The sequence below is a fragment of the Labeo rohita genome, chromosome 19 (genome assembly GCF_022985175.1).
Source record: "Labeo rohita strain BAU-BD-2019 chromosome 19, IGBB_LRoh.1.0, whole genome shotgun sequence".
Lineage (NCBI taxonomy): Eukaryota > Metazoa > Chordata > Actinopteri > Cypriniformes > Cyprinidae > Labeo > Labeo rohita.
Genome location: NC_066887.1, coordinates 23,663,357 through 23,679,902, shown reverse-complemented (window position 1 = coordinate 23,679,902; position 16,546 = coordinate 23,663,357). Strand labels below are relative to the sequence as shown.

The window sequence follows — 16,546 nt, the reverse complement described above, 5'->3', positions numbered from 1 at the left end:
TGCAGATGACATCGAAAGTACGCTCACAGAAGCAGCGGCTGCAGTCGCAGTAACAACACCACAGAAACATCACATTTTTCAGTCACGTATCAGTCATTAGAAAAATGCCAGAGAAACAAACGCAAAATACTCAAACGAATAATAAATAAGCTGTTGTTGTTAGGCCTGTCACAGGGTTAATTGAAGGTTTATATACAGTAGAAGAAATCAGTTAGTGGTTTTCCTGAGTACAGTACAACATATCGTCTTCAAAGCAGAAAGGAAACCCACCATTACGCACAGCAGGAAAGGAACGGCGTACGGCACACGTGTGCTTGGCATTGTCTCATTCAGTATTGTAAACACACACACACTCACACACTCAGTATAGAAAATAAAGTGAATGATAAAACTCATTCCTCATACCAGCTGACTTGGTCTATAAAGATAAGGCAAGATGATCTTACACATGAGCCAACTTCAAACTGTCAGCAGTCAAAACTAGTGCAGGATTTCCTATGAATGTCCTCAAAAATAGTAAAACTTCCAAATAAATTGCTGATTGTGAGGCATCAGTGTCTATAAAAACATAACTGCTGATGAACACATCCCATAAGTTGATTTAAGATGACAGCATATCTCCAAGCAGCTAGAACATCCTAATAGTATTCACTTGCATTTTTACAGTCTTAAAAAAAGGTCATTCATTTATAACACCAATTCAATGAAAATACTACATTCATGTCCTGTTTTGAAATAAAAGTCAATTAAGGTACGCATCAATCGAGTTTGATTTGTCAAATGTCATACAGTCGAAATTTATACAATGTCATTTCGGATGTCAGGTTGAGAGGACCGTTGTTCCCAGAACAAATAGTTCCCGCTGTAAGAACACAAGCTGTGCTCTGGTTTACATTTACACAGTTTTGCAGCAGGATCGTATGGCAGCAGCAGCCACAGCACAATGAAACCAGAGCTATACTCATGCAATCAGAACACTCCAATCACAATCACAGGTATTTATCAAGCCCCGCCCACCCAGATCTCATTAATAAAGTTAATAATAGAGAATGTGCCAAAATCAGAAGGGAAAGTGCTAATAGGTGTGATAATACTAATGATGAAAGGTTCGTTATAGCTGAAACTATCATTAAACTGTTAACATCATTACATACCACCGATAAAAAACCGAACAAACAAACAAAAAAACAAAACAATAAAAATCCATAATCCATTCAATAAAAAAACAAAACAAAACGCAATCTTGATTTTTCCTTCGTAAACATTTGCGTTAAGTAAAAAGTGACAGGTCTGGGCCCGTCTTTTCAGTGTGGGTGGCTAAAAACCCTTTGGTTTCTCTTTTATTTCTATCTTGATCTCTTTTTGTGCTTTTTTGTGCCTCTTCAAGTATTCAATACTACTCATTGTTTTATCCTACAACTGTTTCACCATCTTTAAGTGCAGAAACATGATGAGCACAGAAACACTCTGATGGCAAAGTCCATATATATACACACCAACAAATCACATTATGTCACTATAAAAGCATTCATGAAGCACACAAACAGCATCAAAAAGCACTTTTAGGCATTTGTACTGTAACTGATGCTTAAAGGGATGGTTTTACTCAAAAATGAAAGTTTGCTCATTATTTACTCGCCCTCATGTCATTTCAAATATTTAGGATTTTCCTTTAAGATGTTAAGCAGTGCACTTTTGAACTTGTATGGAAAGGAGCAGCATGAACATCCTGCTAAACAACTTCTTTTTTGTTCCCCAAAAACTGTAAACCATAAAGGTTTAGAACAACATGAAGGTGAGCAAATGATGTCAGCTTGTTCATTTTTGGGTGAACTAACATCCGGCATTTTAAAGAAGAGTTTCAAAGTGTTTGATGTAGCGGTCACGTGTGCTTATAAATGCGTCTGCATGCGTTTTGACACCGTGTGACCATATGGAAAGTTTAGGAGGAGAGTTTGGAATAACTCGGTGGGGAGAATTTCCGCTTCAGATATTTGATGATGTAGAGTGGCAAACAGCTGACCAGCGTGATGACGCACACCTTCCACAAGAACACCCGTGTTGTGATAAACGAATGATCTGAAGACAGACAAAACAGATGAAGAAAATAAAATGTCAGGGTCAGAGTGTTTATATCATTAAGGCACGTTATGAAAAAGAAGCCTGTCAGGCTGCGGATGAAGTGGATGGGATGCGTTTCACCGATGGAATGTTCTGAAAAATGAGTGATCACAGGGTTAGGGCACTTTTGAATGGCTCCTTCTCATCCAGGGGCCCACACCACATGAGACTGTAACCCGAGGGAGGAGAACGGACATGTTTGTGGAGACAGGAAATGATAGCTGGTGAAACAACAGAGAGAACACAGGGAAAGACAAACCTACCCAGGAAAGCTCCTAAGGTCACGCGACCTATGCCTGAGGCACAGTCACAAAGCAGAGATGGAGAGAAAGAAGAAGAAAGAGCTTAAAAGTTGTAGTTGCAGAACATCAGACTGAACTAAATACGAGTGTTTGGCTTGAACACTGAAACCAGAGCCAATAAGACATTGTTACAGAGGATATTTTCATTTATTTGGCCTTTTATTTAAGCTTGAGGGAAAACAGAGAGAGAGAGAGAGAGAGAGAGAGAGAGAGAGAGACAGAGAGACATTCAAATCAAATAATTTTAGAAATTATTTATTATGCAGCCAGCCAGACAGGCAGATAAAACAGATAGATAGATAGGTAGATAGATAGGTAGATAGATAGATAGATAGATAGGATAGATATAGATAGATAGATAGATAGATAGTTTAATATCAAATATTTATATTATCATAAATGTTACATAGCAAACAGAAACATAAAAACAACAGTGATAAAACAATATAACCCGAGAACGACAGACAGAATTAGGGATGGACCGAAATGAAAATTCTGAGCCGAAACGAAACTTCTGGATGCACTTGGCCGAAAACCGAAAACAAAAATGCATTGTAATAATTATGTACTATTTTATTAAATAATATAAAGTAATTTTGTAAGATTTTTTTAAATTGAACTCAATAATTTGAATTATACTAAATTTAAAAAACACAAGCCAATAAAATAACACTTTTACTGAAAATAACATAATAATATAAAATATCAATATATTTTTTTTATTTAGTTCTGTGCAATAGAATCAGATATAACTTTTTTTTTAACTAATTATCCAAATAATGTATAGTTCTACAAAGCTGTTATTATCAGAGCAGAGCAGAGCATAGCGGGAACAGATCACTGGATGAGAAGGTAATGTCATTTTACCAGTACTGCCCAGTACAGCTGTACTACAGCACATTGCAGCACAGTAATGCTACTGCAAACAGGAACAAGTATACTACATAGAAATTTCTTATCGGCGCGTTATTTGAGCTTTTCCGGTGAGCATGAGCGGAACACACATTCATAGAGCAGAATATTGAGCGGAGTGTCACAACACGCAGTGACGACGATAGATAGACAGATAGATAGATAGAAAGATAGATAGATTTAAAAATAATTAAAAATAATAAAAAAAAAACAACAGTGATAGACAGACAGACAGATAGATAGATAGAGATAGATAGATAGACAGATAGACAGACAGAATTTTTTATTTTAAATGAAGATAAAATAAAATATAAATTAAATAAAAGCAAAAAGTGTCAAATTTAAGAATAGATCAATTAATAAATAAAAATATTATTATTAATTCAAAATCAAATAATTATTTAACTAATATATTATACAGCAAACAGATAAAAACAACAGTGATAGATAGACAGACAGACAGACAGACAGATAGATAAATAGATTTAAAAAATAATTAAAAAAAATAAAAAACAACAGTGACAGACAGACAGACAGATAGATAGATTTAAAAAATAATTTTAAAAAATAATTAAAAAACAACAGTGATCGACAGACAGACAGACAGACAGACAGATAGACAGATAGATAGATAGATAGACAGATAGATTTAAAAAAATAATTTAAAGAAATAATATAAAATAAAATATAAATTAAAAGCAAAAAGTGTCAAATTTAAGAATAGATCAAATAATAAATAAAAATATTATTATTAATTCAAAATCAAATAATTATATAACTAATATATTATATAGCAAACAGATAAAAACAACAGTGATAGGAATGACAGACAGACAGACAGACAGACAGATAGATAGATAGATAAAAATTTATTTATATATTTTTTTATTTAAATTTGTTAGATTTATTAAATTTTATTTTAAATTAATCAATTAATAAATAAAAATATTAATATTAATTCAAAATCAAATAATTTTTATAATTAATATATTATATAGCAAACAGGTAAAAATGAAAGTGATAGAACAATATAACCAGAGAATGACAGAACGATAGATAGACAGATAGATAGATAGATAGATAGATAAATACAGATAGAATGATGAATATGACAGATAGAATGATAGAACGACAGACAGACAGACAGACAGACAGAGATAATTCAAAATCAAATTATATTATTAATTTTTTAGATAGATAGATAGATAGATAGATAGATAGATAGATAGATAGATAGATAGATAGATAGAAAATTCAAAATCAAATAATTATATAATTAATTTATTATGTAGTGATAGATAAATGAACAAATGAATTAATGAGTAAATAAATAAACAAACAAATAAAAATGTAGACAGGTAAATAATATTCAAAAAGTAAATAAAACTACAAAAATGGTATTAATATATGAATAAGTAAATAAATAAACAACATAAAACAGAACTACACTAAAATAAAGTAAAAATATAGAATAAAATAAGAAAGTTAAAAACATGATTTGTGCCAGTTCTTACCAAAGTATTCATTCAGAAAGGCAAGGGAAGCGAGGTAGCAGCCAAGACTGAAAAGTTCGGCTACGACCATGAGCCAGTGCCAGGTGCGGATCGTCAGCGCCACCATCAGCAGCTCCGTCAGGATCAGAGCAGTGAAGGAGATCGCCACCACATGCACAAACTCCTGATCGAACAGCACCAGGGCCCCGTACATCAGGATGCCCCCTGGTGGACAAACAGAGGATGTATTTGAGACCAATAATGACTGAGATAAAGCTGTCAGCTCAGTGTTATAATGAGTATAAACACATGTGCAAGAAACACTTTAGCAGTTAAATTAAACAGAAGAACAACACAAAAAAACAAAACAAAAAAAACACAACACACACACACACACTAGGGTCATTTAGACTGCAAGACCTGACAAATCCATAAGGTTTCCTGATGTCCATCTAGAACGAGTTTCTTCCGTGATTTCTTGACCCCCTCGCTCACGGTCTGATCCCCCATTCACACATGAGCGCGTTGAGCTCTGACCTCTGCTCGCGAGGCTCCACGCTCACTCGGCTCCTCAGCCTACTGTAACCGTCTCTGCTTTCATTTTAATCATAAACGCCAGCGCAATCCAGCCTAATGGCCTCTAACTGATCACATAATTGCCTCTCTTCATACAGCGAACATTCCTCAGGGTTACTCTCTGGACTAAATGAAATCTTTGCTCATATTTCCCTGTTGTTCTTGTCTCTCTGTATTAAGGTTTAATTAAAAAGCAGGAGCTGTCAGACGGGGACACTGATCTCTCTTGCTCACTGCGCGGATCGATTTACAGTGCGGATAAGGCAGCCGGGTGCGCGTGAGAGCTGGCGACGGTCCGAAAATCACATTCATGAAAAGAGCTCCGCTGAATTCACGGGAGACGCGTTACATTGCGCTTCAATGTTTACTTCTTTGATGAAACGTTCACAGATTTATTTGCAGAGAAAGTCTGTTTATGGCTAGTTTATATATGTCATGTTATCTCAGATTGGATTGCCTTTTTTATGTTTACATTTCCCTTATGTTTGTTCAGTAAATTTTTATTACTGAGTCAATCCCTCTGGATCAACCTAGACACAATGGCGGTAGCTCATGCATCACTCCTCTTGGGGTTCCAACCTAATCCTAAAAAAAGATGTGTGTAAACCTTTTTAAAAGAGACTTCCTGCAGTACTATACCAGCATAACATACAGAGAAAACTATAAAGCCTTTGTTTTTACTATAAAAAAAGACCCTGTCGGTTGACTAAATATGGTAAATATACAAAATACGGTAAAGTTACAGACACACTTTACCATTAACCACCAGGTTTTTTCATTTTTACTAGATTGTTTTAATTCTATTGCATTTCTTTATTAAAGGTATAGTTCACCCAAAAATTCAAATTCTGTCATTAATTACTCACCCTTAAGACGTTTCAAACCTGCAAGACCTTCGTTCATCTTCAGAACACAAATTAAGATATTTCTGATTAAATCTGAGAGCTTTTTGACCCTGCATAGACAGCAATGCACCTGACACATTCAAGGCCCAGAAAGGTGGTAAGAACATTGTTAAAATAGTCCATGTGACATCAGTGGTTTAACTGTATTATGAACTTATTATTATTTATGAAGCTACGAGAATACTTTTTGTGCACAAAGAAAACAAGAATAATGACTATATTTACCAATTAATTCTCTTCCGTGTTAGCCTTCGATGCACGTTCACGACAGTACCACAATGCGTGCAATAACGCACATTATTTTTCTTGTGCACAAAAATTATTCTCAAATGTGTCAGATGCATTGTTGTCTATGCAGGGTCAGAAAGCTCTCAAATTTCATTAAAAATATCTTTATTCGTGTTACGAATGAATGAACAAAGGTTTTGAACGAAGGTTTCGACATGAGGGTGAGTAATTAATCAGAATTTTAAATTTTGGGTGAACTATCCTTTCAAAATGTGTGATGCGTGGTGAAATTTTTATATTAGTTCAGATTTGAATCCACTGGATTATTTATACTACCATTCAAAAGTTTGGGGTCGGTACCATTTTTTTTTTAAAGTTACCATGCTTTTTTAAAGAAGCCTCTTACATTCACCAAGACTGCACTTACTTATTTAAAAAAGGTAAAAATAAATAAATAAATAAATAAATAAATAAATAAATAAAGTAATGTTGTGAAAAATCATTACAATTTAAAAGGACTTTTTTCTATTTTTTATATATTTTTAGCAGCCATTACTCCAGTCTTCAGTGTCACATGATCCTTCAGAAATCATTATAATATGCTGATTTGCTGCTCAAGAAAGATTTTTTATTTTTAATAAAAGCTGAAATCAATGTGCTGATTAATATTTTTGTGGAAACATATTTTTTATTCATTGACAAATAGCTAAAAATAGATATATATAAAAAAACAGAACAAAAACAACTAAAATGTACTCAGTTTTGATCATTTAATGCATCCGTGCTGAATATAAGTATACATAAAAAAAAAAAAAAAAAAAAAAAAAAACTGACCCCAAACTTTAATTAAACAGCATTTATAGTTATATAGTATAATTTTTATTTTATTTTACTATTATACTACTTTATTACTATTTTCAAAAAACACAAACACAACAAAGAACACGCAATTTGGGGGACCATCAAAAGTTTCTGCACCACAAGTAGACTGGGATCTGGATTGGTAACAACCGAAAAATACGTTTTGTTATTGTTATTATTGAGTAACAGATTAATGAATACACTGTTATTATAGATAGCACTGCCCCCTAATAGTCGACGAAAATAGGCTTGGTCGACCAAAATTTTATTAGTCACTTAATCGAAGGAAAAAATCCACAGGAAGTGGCAGGAAGTCACGCAGTCCACGACAGACAGATCATTACCGGCTGGTCTATGTGGTAATATAGCACATTGGGCAGGACATCCAAAAGCTCGCCTATCATGTGTGCTATTCAAGTGTCCGTGTGGAGTGTGGAAGCTGAATAGTAGCATGCTCATTGCATAACAGACAGTGAGGTCACTTGCTCTTAAAATGCTCCGTATTAAGAGTAATATATCTTTCGAATCTGTAAAGACTCTGCCTATTTGTGTGCACACACTATTAACAACAAATTGCTGCGCTTTTGTAAAATAACGAAAGCAAACAGGATGCATTTTCTGCCGTCTGGGTCTCTGCGAACTTGAGTGCATCACTTCGAAACTTAATTACAGACATGATAAATATATCTACAGAGAGTGAAATGTCTTATTTTAAATGAAACAATTCAAATAGAAAATAAGTATTCTCAGATTATGTAATCCGTATGCAATATGCATACATGCGCATCACTACTGTCGAGATGACAAGTCAGTGTCGCCGACTTCACCTCTTAAGCCGAAAACAAAAAAAGACTAATTTATTGATAAACTATTATGAAGTTAATGCAGCCTCCTTACCGTTTTTCCCTGACATAATCATTCATAATCATTACTCCTGCCGGTGTGCTATGGCTAGCTTTATGTGTGCGCTTGAGCACTTATTAGGCTATGCAGGCAATTAAAGGCTCATTATTATTATTTATATGGTTTATTAATACATGTGTGACTAAAGGTCGACTAACGCTTAAAATGAAAGACTACTAGTCGACCAGAAAAATGTTTAGTCGAGGGCAGCCCTAAACAAATGGATTTTATTTATTTTATTATTTATAAACACTAAAACTTAAAATCTAAAAATTCTGTTGGCACTGATAGGCTTGTGAGCTGCACGTTGACATACAGCGGTACTGAGCTACGGGCGTCCGAAGTTCAAATCCCAACTCAGGAATTTTTCCTGATCCCACCCTCCTATCTCTCTCCCAACTTGGCTTCCTGTCAGCTCTGATCTGTCCTATCATAATAAAGGCAAAACGCCAAAAATAAATCTTAAAAAAAAATCTGTGGCTCTAAGAATTCACAAGTTTTTTGCACTGATATAGTCACATTTTCATATTTGGTGCAGCTAAATCATGCCAAAAAAAAAAAAAAGTTATTGGAGAGTTATAGTTTACAGTCATACAAAAATATAAAACATCACAGTACATCCATTTACCTTGATATACACTTATCAAAACCCAAATCAGGAAGGTCTTAAAGGACAGGGAGCGACCCTAGTGGAGGGAAAACCAAAGTCAGCATCACTGTCATGCAGCAACCACAAACTCATGCCTTCATTCCTGTAACTTATATCATGTGTATCATGCAGATACTCCAGCTGATGGTTAGTTCTGATCATTACTATTAAAAGGTCTGCTATATTGATACCTTGGTGAGGTCTTTATAGAGTTCAGGATACAGCAGAGCCATCTCAGGCTTCACATCCTGATCCAACACCAGTGAAAAGACAGGGAACATGGTGTAGATGGTGGCATAGCTAGAAACAAACAGGCATAATGTTAGAAAATATGACACATCATGTTCAAAGGCGCCTGTGATGTTCAAAATTACTGTGTAGGTCGGCAGCTCGCTGGTTTTGTGTGAACCAGCCCTTACTTACCCCACCATGAGGAAACCTTGGTAGAGAGGAACAGATGCAAAGTAGAAAATAGAGGAAAACACAGCCTGTGAGGAAAGACAAATTCAAATCAAGATGTTAGCACTTCAAATCAAGAGGCTGCAGCAACTTAAGTGTGTTGCTCTTTGGGTTGAGAGAAAACCAATTTACTCTATTGACTCTGGTCACTGTATCACTACAGAGGTGGAAATATACATGAGGCTATTCACACTCTGTATGTGTGTTACCTGCATGGTGGAGATGATCATGCCACGGTGCATGACAAACTGGCCCAGAGCTGCTGAGCGTTTGTAGCTGTTACGGCCGTGCACCATTAGCAGTCTGCCGATGTGCTTGAACTGGGTTATGGAGAAATCTGCCGCCAGAGACGCCTGCTTTCCCTCCTGAAACAATAGGTTAGTTTTAAATAACATAATGCACTTCTATAAACTAAATCACAGAGTCTGAAACATTAACAGTCTTTAATACTTAATATTAAAAATTAAACATAACATTATTTTAATGTTGATGATATCAAATTAAACATTGCATTTTTAATTTGATACTAATAAAAACATTACTTTTTTTTTTTATTTTAAGCCACCATGAAAGCAATCGTGTGTGTACACACACTGTTATTCAAAAGTTTGGGACCAGTACATTTTTTTTTTTTTTTTTTTTAAAAGATGTCTATAAGAAGTCTAGAATAACTGTTTTTTTTATTATTATTTTAAAAGCATTTACTTAAAATAGAAATTGTAACAATAGAATTTTAGAATAAAAGTTTGTGGTCAGTAAATATTTATTCTTTCTTTTTTTGAAAGAAATGAATACTTTTATTCACCAAGAATGTATTAATTGAAGTGACAGCAAAGACTCACATTGTTAGAAAAAAAAAATAAAAAATCAGGTTAAAAAAATATTAAGCAGCAACACTGATAATAAAAGTAATAAATCTGCATAGCAGAATGATTTCTGAAGGATCATGTGACACTGAAGACTGGAATAATGGCTGATGAAAATTCAGTTTTGCATCACAGGAACAGATTATATTTTAAAGTATATTAAAATAGAAAACCATTATTTTAAATTGTAATAATATTTCACAATATTACTGTTTTTTCTGCATTTTTGATCTAGTAATGCAGCCTTGATGAGCACAAGAGAATTCTTTAAAAACATTACAAATCTTACTGATCCCAAAGTTTTGAATATCAGCATATATACAGGGCTATTAATTACTTGCAAATTAAATTTGGCTGTAAAAAAAACCCAGAAGATAATTTAAAGCCATTATTGTGTAAAGTGAAAAAAAAAAAAATTACAAAACAAAATGTAGAAATGTAGATGTCAAATGATGTCGAATGTAGAAACAGATGTAGAAAGAATATGCATAAACGTTTAGACCACAACAGTGTAATATAAACTACGGAACGTAAAAGAAGATAATTATGAGGTTGAGTAAATGATGACAGATTTTTTTATTTTTTTTGGTGAACTACCACTTTATTATTATTATTATTTTTTTTTATAAAAATATACTTTAAATAAGAAACTAAAACTGCCAGTAGGTGGCAGTACATGTTTTTTTGAGTAAGTCACTGAGTCATTCATTCATTCGATTTGTTCAAACTGCTGGTTCATTCAGAAATTTAGTATACAGCTCTCTTTATGTATGGAATCATTGGTTCACTTGATTCATTCAAAACGCAGATTTATTCAGAAACAAATTGCCACTTTTTTGCTTGGAGATGCAACACTTCTGCTACGTCTTTATAGAGAACAATTTTGTTGGCTGAATTTAGCAAAATAGACAATAATGTAACCTATCTAAAATATAACACAGTATTAACTTCTTATTTACTGGACTGTTGTTTAAAATGACAAAATAACACTTGTGTGATACTGCTCTCCCTGCTCGTTTATTATCGGTTATCGTATAATATAAATATGAGAAAAAATTTTATCCCAATCTCCTAAATTTCAAGGGCATATAACTGCATTTTATGGACTACATCACATAATGAATTGTTGCCCTGGGTCATGTTAGTGTATGAAATGTAAGATGACATACAGCTCTGGGGCAGGGCATTAACTGAATTAAAATATTTCACCGCAGTTAACAAATTTAAAAGAGTAATTAACAGTTACACAATACACACAAAAATAAAATTCCTACACATTTTGGAAATGAGAATTTATTTGCTGGAGTAAATGTAATTCATTAAAGAAATGAGGAAAAAAAGCAACAGGAAAAGGCAATCTATGTTAATGAGAAATATCTCACCTTCCCTTCAATACCGATACCGCAGTCTGCTGCTTGGATCATGCTGACATCATTTCCTCCATCGCCTGAGCGCAGAGATAAGAAAGATGATAGCGGGAAAACATGAGAAGACACTGTGAAGACAGTCATCTTTACCGCTCTCAAAGATTCATGTGCTCGGAGAGAGTTCAGCTTAAGTGGGTTTTGTCTCAGCTACTGGATGATGGGACTTAAAGCTCAACAGAGTGAGGAGAGAAGTGGAGAGGACTGACCTATGGCACATGTTCTGTTGGCTGTATGCTGCTGTAATAATCGAACGATCTGAGCTTTCTGCGTGGGAGAGCAGCGACAGCAAACCACAGCGGGACACTGACATGCCAGCTCCACAAATTCATGCTCGTAGTAGCGCAGACAGACCTGATGGACCGCACATACAGAGAAATAATCAAGTTGAGAAAATCAAACATGATCGTACATAATTTTGTTGAATATTAGGAATATGTAAACATTTTCTTTTAACCTCCAGAGAGTCTCCTGATATGACCAGCGCACAGTCGTGTTTCCTCCTGAAGGCGTTCAGCTCCAGATGAGCCTCGCTCCTGTTGGACACCTGCCACAAAAACACCACAGAGTGTTCACACTACATCCACTTCACTTCCAAATCCAAATCATCAGTAGTTCTGATCCTACCGGTTTGAAAACATGGATGTCTTGATTTCTAGAAACTAAGTGGGAACTTTTGGCAATGCACGTAGCAGTTTCCAGCTTGTCTCCGGTCAACATCCAGATCTGAAACAAAGAACCCAAGATTCAATTTTAAATGCTCAATATGCATATATGGGTGGGGTGTTTGGGTGTTCACATATTTTTGCCCATATACTGTATGTGTACCTTGATCCCAGCATTTCGGAGGAGCTCCAGTGTGGGCCGGACATCAGCCTGCAGCTGATCTTCCACTCCAGTGAGACACAGAAGCTCCATCTCTCTCTCCAGACTCTCAACCACTGCCGCCACCTTCAGAGTGCGATCATGGATGCTCAACTTCGCCTGATTATAACGACTCTGAACAGACAGAGAGATGAATAAAATGGGCTCTAAGTTATGAGGATTTCAAACTGCCTTGCTTCAGTTGCAAAACGGTCTAAACAGTACAAAATGACCATTTCAGTTAATCAGTTCCAAATTCTGATTGTATGATTTGTTTGCAACATCAGCGTAATTATTTAAAGAGGTCTCTAATTGATATTTTTCATACTGTATAATAAATGGTCTTAAAATATCCTGTAAAAATGTTGTTTATTACAAACTTTTCATTAATTAAACTGATCAAAAATGTCAGTAAACACATTCATATTGTAAAAAAAAAAAAAAAAAACTATTACAAATGAACAAAACAAAGCAATGCAACACAAAAATATTAAGCAACCAAATCAGCATATTAGAATGATTTTGGGTGAACAGGCCATGTGACACTCAAGATTTTACATACATTTTAAGATAAATTAAAACAGAATACAGCTATTTTAAATTGTAAAAATATTTCACAGTATTATTGTTTTTACTGTATTTTTTCAGCCTTGGTGAGCATAACAAAACTTTCAAAAACATTACACATTCTTATGGATCCCAAACTTCTGAACAGTACTGTATAAGTATATTGGTTCTATATGTAAAAAAGTGATTAAATATATTTTTCCTTGTAATTACTTTATTAAAAATAAACATAGAAAGGTTCGTTTTAGTCCAGTGTCTGTGTTATAAACCAAACTAAAGAGATAAAACAACAACAGCATTAAATACTAGAGTCTACAACAACAGACGCCAGCATTGACAAGCACTTGGGGTTATAAGAGAGATGCAACTTTACTTTACAAGAGTAAGAGATAGATAGATATTTTTATTGGTCATAACTTCTGGAGAAAAACAGCACAGACACTGGACTCAGACAAACTTTTCTAGAGTGCATGTGTCAACCACTCTCTATCAAATAAAGTATATTAAAAGGCTGCACATTCGACTGCATACACTTGTGTATACGTACAAAAAAAAAAGTATACTTTGGGCTTAACAGACAGACTGCAGAAAATACCTTTGAATCCCACTTACAAAGAGTACAACAGTTTATATAGAATAGGTGTATTGCAAAGATGACATGATTTCTTACATCATATTTCTCTATTTTAACTGATTTTTCATACTGTATGTGCATTTCAGCAAACACCGCCCTTTCCTCTGTTACTGGCAAAGCAAATCTGGGTTTTGATTACTTCAGCTTGTTGCACAAGTCATGTTATGGTTATTATTATATTCAGACAGACGTCTAGCCGCCTTGTCCAAATGTATCCGTTATTGCAACACACTACCTTTGGCCCAAGTGTTGGGGACATTTAGTGTTAGAGACATCAAATGAGTTACATGCTGTTTCCTGAAACATCCGATTATCAGTTTGGCAATGAGTAAAGTAGCAGTCGCTGGCCACATAAGTCTAAGCAGTGGTCAGAAATACCAAATACAATGTGAAAGAAATGAGCAATCTAATAATCAAATCTAATGTTGATAAATTGTGCTTAAACGCCACCTGATGTGTCTCATAATTTTTGTGTTAGCCAATAAATATATTCCTTCTATCAACATCGTAAGCTGGAATGTCAATACAAACAATTTTATCACATACACATATCATCTTCTGTCAACAGGTCTCTGTTTACCATTTATAGTCTTTTATAGAATGGCTAATGATTACATTTAAAAATTTGAAAATAAAATACAAAAAATACATATAAAAGATCAATAGGTAGACAGATACATAAATAACATTTAAAAGTAATGTAAACTACAAACAAATACATTATTACATAAATAAAATAAAATATGAATCAGAGATTTATTGCCAAATAGGTTTACACAAATGAACTTGTTTTGGTGGCAAAAACTTCCAGTGACAGAGACAACAATACACCGAAATATAAAATAAAAAAATGAAATGAAAAAAATAATAAAATAAAATAAAATATTAGGCTAGGTATTTACATTTATAACTAAAAATTTTAGGATTAAAAAAAAAACCTGCACTGGGTCTAGGTCACATATGAAGTTTTTGAAAATCAAATTTTTACATATTCAAAAAAAAAAAAAAAAAAAAAAAAAAAAAAAAAAAACTGGATACTCCATAGTAAATTACATTTTAACCAGAGCAGACCTTTAACAGTGTCAATTCAGTAACTTTTGCTGGGTTCAAAGGTCATATGGGTCTGTTAGAAAGTGAACAAGTTGATACTGCTGCAAAGGTCATCCATCTTTTTAACCATCTTTTACTGCATTTTATGTATTACACTATTACAACATAATAAACTATATCACTATGTACACTGCTGTTCAAAAGTTTTGGATCAGTAAGATTTTTAATGTTTTGAAAAGACATTTCTTATGCTCATCAGGGCTGCATTTATTACAGTTTAAAATAATAGTTTTCTACTTTAATATATGTAAAAACATAATTCATTCCTGTGATGCAATACTGAATTTTCAGCATCATTACCCCAGTCTTCAGTGTCACATGATCCTTCAGAAATCATTCTAATATGCAGATTTATTATCAATGATGAAAACAGTTGTGCTGCTTAAAGGAGAAGTCCACTTCCAGAACAACAATTTTACAGACAATGTACTCACCCCCTTGTCATCCAAGATATTCATGTCTTTCTTTTTTCAGTTGTAAAGAAATTGTGTTTTTTGAGAAAAACATTTCAGGACTTTTTCTCCATATAATGGACTGCTATGGTGCCCCGAGTGTGAACTTGCACTTTAAAATGCACTTGAAATGCAGCTTCAAACGATCCCAAATGCGGTTGTAAACAATCCCAGCCGAGGAAGAAGGGTCTTATCTAGCGAAACAATTGGTTATTTTCATTTAAAAAATACAATTTAAATACTTTTTAATCTCAAACGCTCGTCTTGTCTTGCTCTTCCTGAACTCTGTGTATTCTGGTTCAAGACAGTTAGAGTATGTCGAAAAACTCTGATCGTATTTTCTCCCACAAGTTCAAAAATCATTTCAAAATCATCCTACATCACTGCAGAAGTACCGACCCAGTCTTTGCAAAGTGAACATGCAAAGAAGATCAAACACCCTTAACAAAAAAGGTAAAACAGCGACATAGGATGATTTTGAAGTTGAGGGAGAACATTCCAACATTGATCATAAAAGTGATGAGTCAGCCCATTAGAATGATTTCTGAAGGATCATGTGACACTGAAGACTGGAGTAATGTTGCTGAAAATTTAGCTTTGCATCACAGGAATAAATGTTATTTTTTATAACTCACTGAGAGTGGAAATAAAGTTGGTATATCTTACCTCAAAGTCCTGGTATTGCTCCTCAGTCAGGGATTTCTTAGCCACCACCAGTGTCCGCAGGCCTTCTCTGGCCATGTTCCCGCACTAAGACAACATAATGCAACACACAACTTCAATTACATCAGCTACAGCAATGTCATGTGAGTATGTGTGGTTGTGTATTAGACTGGGCACTCAATTGGTATACAGAAAGCATGAGAACAAAGATATAAACAATGCTTTTAACACAATTGTATTTACTGGAAACATCAAAACACTGTCAAGCAAATTGAGATATGCAAACACACATGCACACACGCACACAGGAAGAATCAATTGTGAAAAATACAACAGCGCCTGTGGGAATCTTTGAGCAGACTGTAAAAGATGTGGGACAGCGGTTTAATTTTGATATGAAAATCCAACAGGCGAAAGTGATGCAGTGATTACTTATTGACCTGTCCCTATAGCAGCGTCTCTCATACGCACAGGATTATGACATGATGCTCTCAGTCATACGCCTTTATTGAGGTCATTCATTAATTAATAAGCCTCATCTCCGCCCCTCATCGACT

General features: G+C 34.4%; 1 protein-coding gene across 2 annotated transcripts in view; it reads right to left on the bottom strand.

Moving 5' to 3' along the window:
• Positions 1 to 419: 419 nt before the first annotated feature.
• The window catches only part of atp9b (ATPase phospholipid transporting 9B), a 69,388-nt gene continuing 53,261 nt past the window's right edge, over positions 420 to 16,546 (bottom strand). Inside the window, exons 18-30 of one of the 2 annotated variants that reach the window (XM_051137195.1) lie at positions 15,993 to 16,076; positions 12,528 to 12,698; positions 12,327 to 12,425; positions 12,157 to 12,246; positions 11,909 to 12,053; positions 11,658 to 11,722; positions 9,619 to 9,774; positions 9,374 to 9,438; positions 9,142 to 9,250; positions 8,930 to 8,987; positions 4,850 to 5,053; positions 2,385 to 2,417; positions 420 to 2,079 (exon numbers count right to left, since the gene is read on the bottom strand). In XM_051137195.1, coding sequence (XP_050993152.1) covers positions 1,943 to 2,079; positions 2,385 to 2,417; positions 4,850 to 5,053; positions 8,930 to 8,987; positions 9,142 to 9,250; positions 9,374 to 9,438; positions 9,619 to 9,774; positions 11,658 to 11,722; positions 11,909 to 12,053; positions 12,157 to 12,246; positions 12,327 to 12,425; positions 12,528 to 12,698; positions 15,993 to 16,076 — 1,416 coding nt within the window. In that variant the 3' untranslated portion in view covers positions 420 to 1,942. The remainder of the gene's footprint in view (positions 2,080 to 2,384; positions 2,418 to 4,849; positions 5,054 to 8,929; positions 8,988 to 9,141; positions 9,251 to 9,373; positions 9,439 to 9,618; positions 9,775 to 11,657; positions 11,723 to 11,908; positions 12,054 to 12,156; positions 12,247 to 12,326; positions 12,426 to 12,527; positions 12,699 to 15,992; positions 16,077 to 16,546) is intronic. The other variant, XM_051137196.1, reaches the window with a different exon arrangement.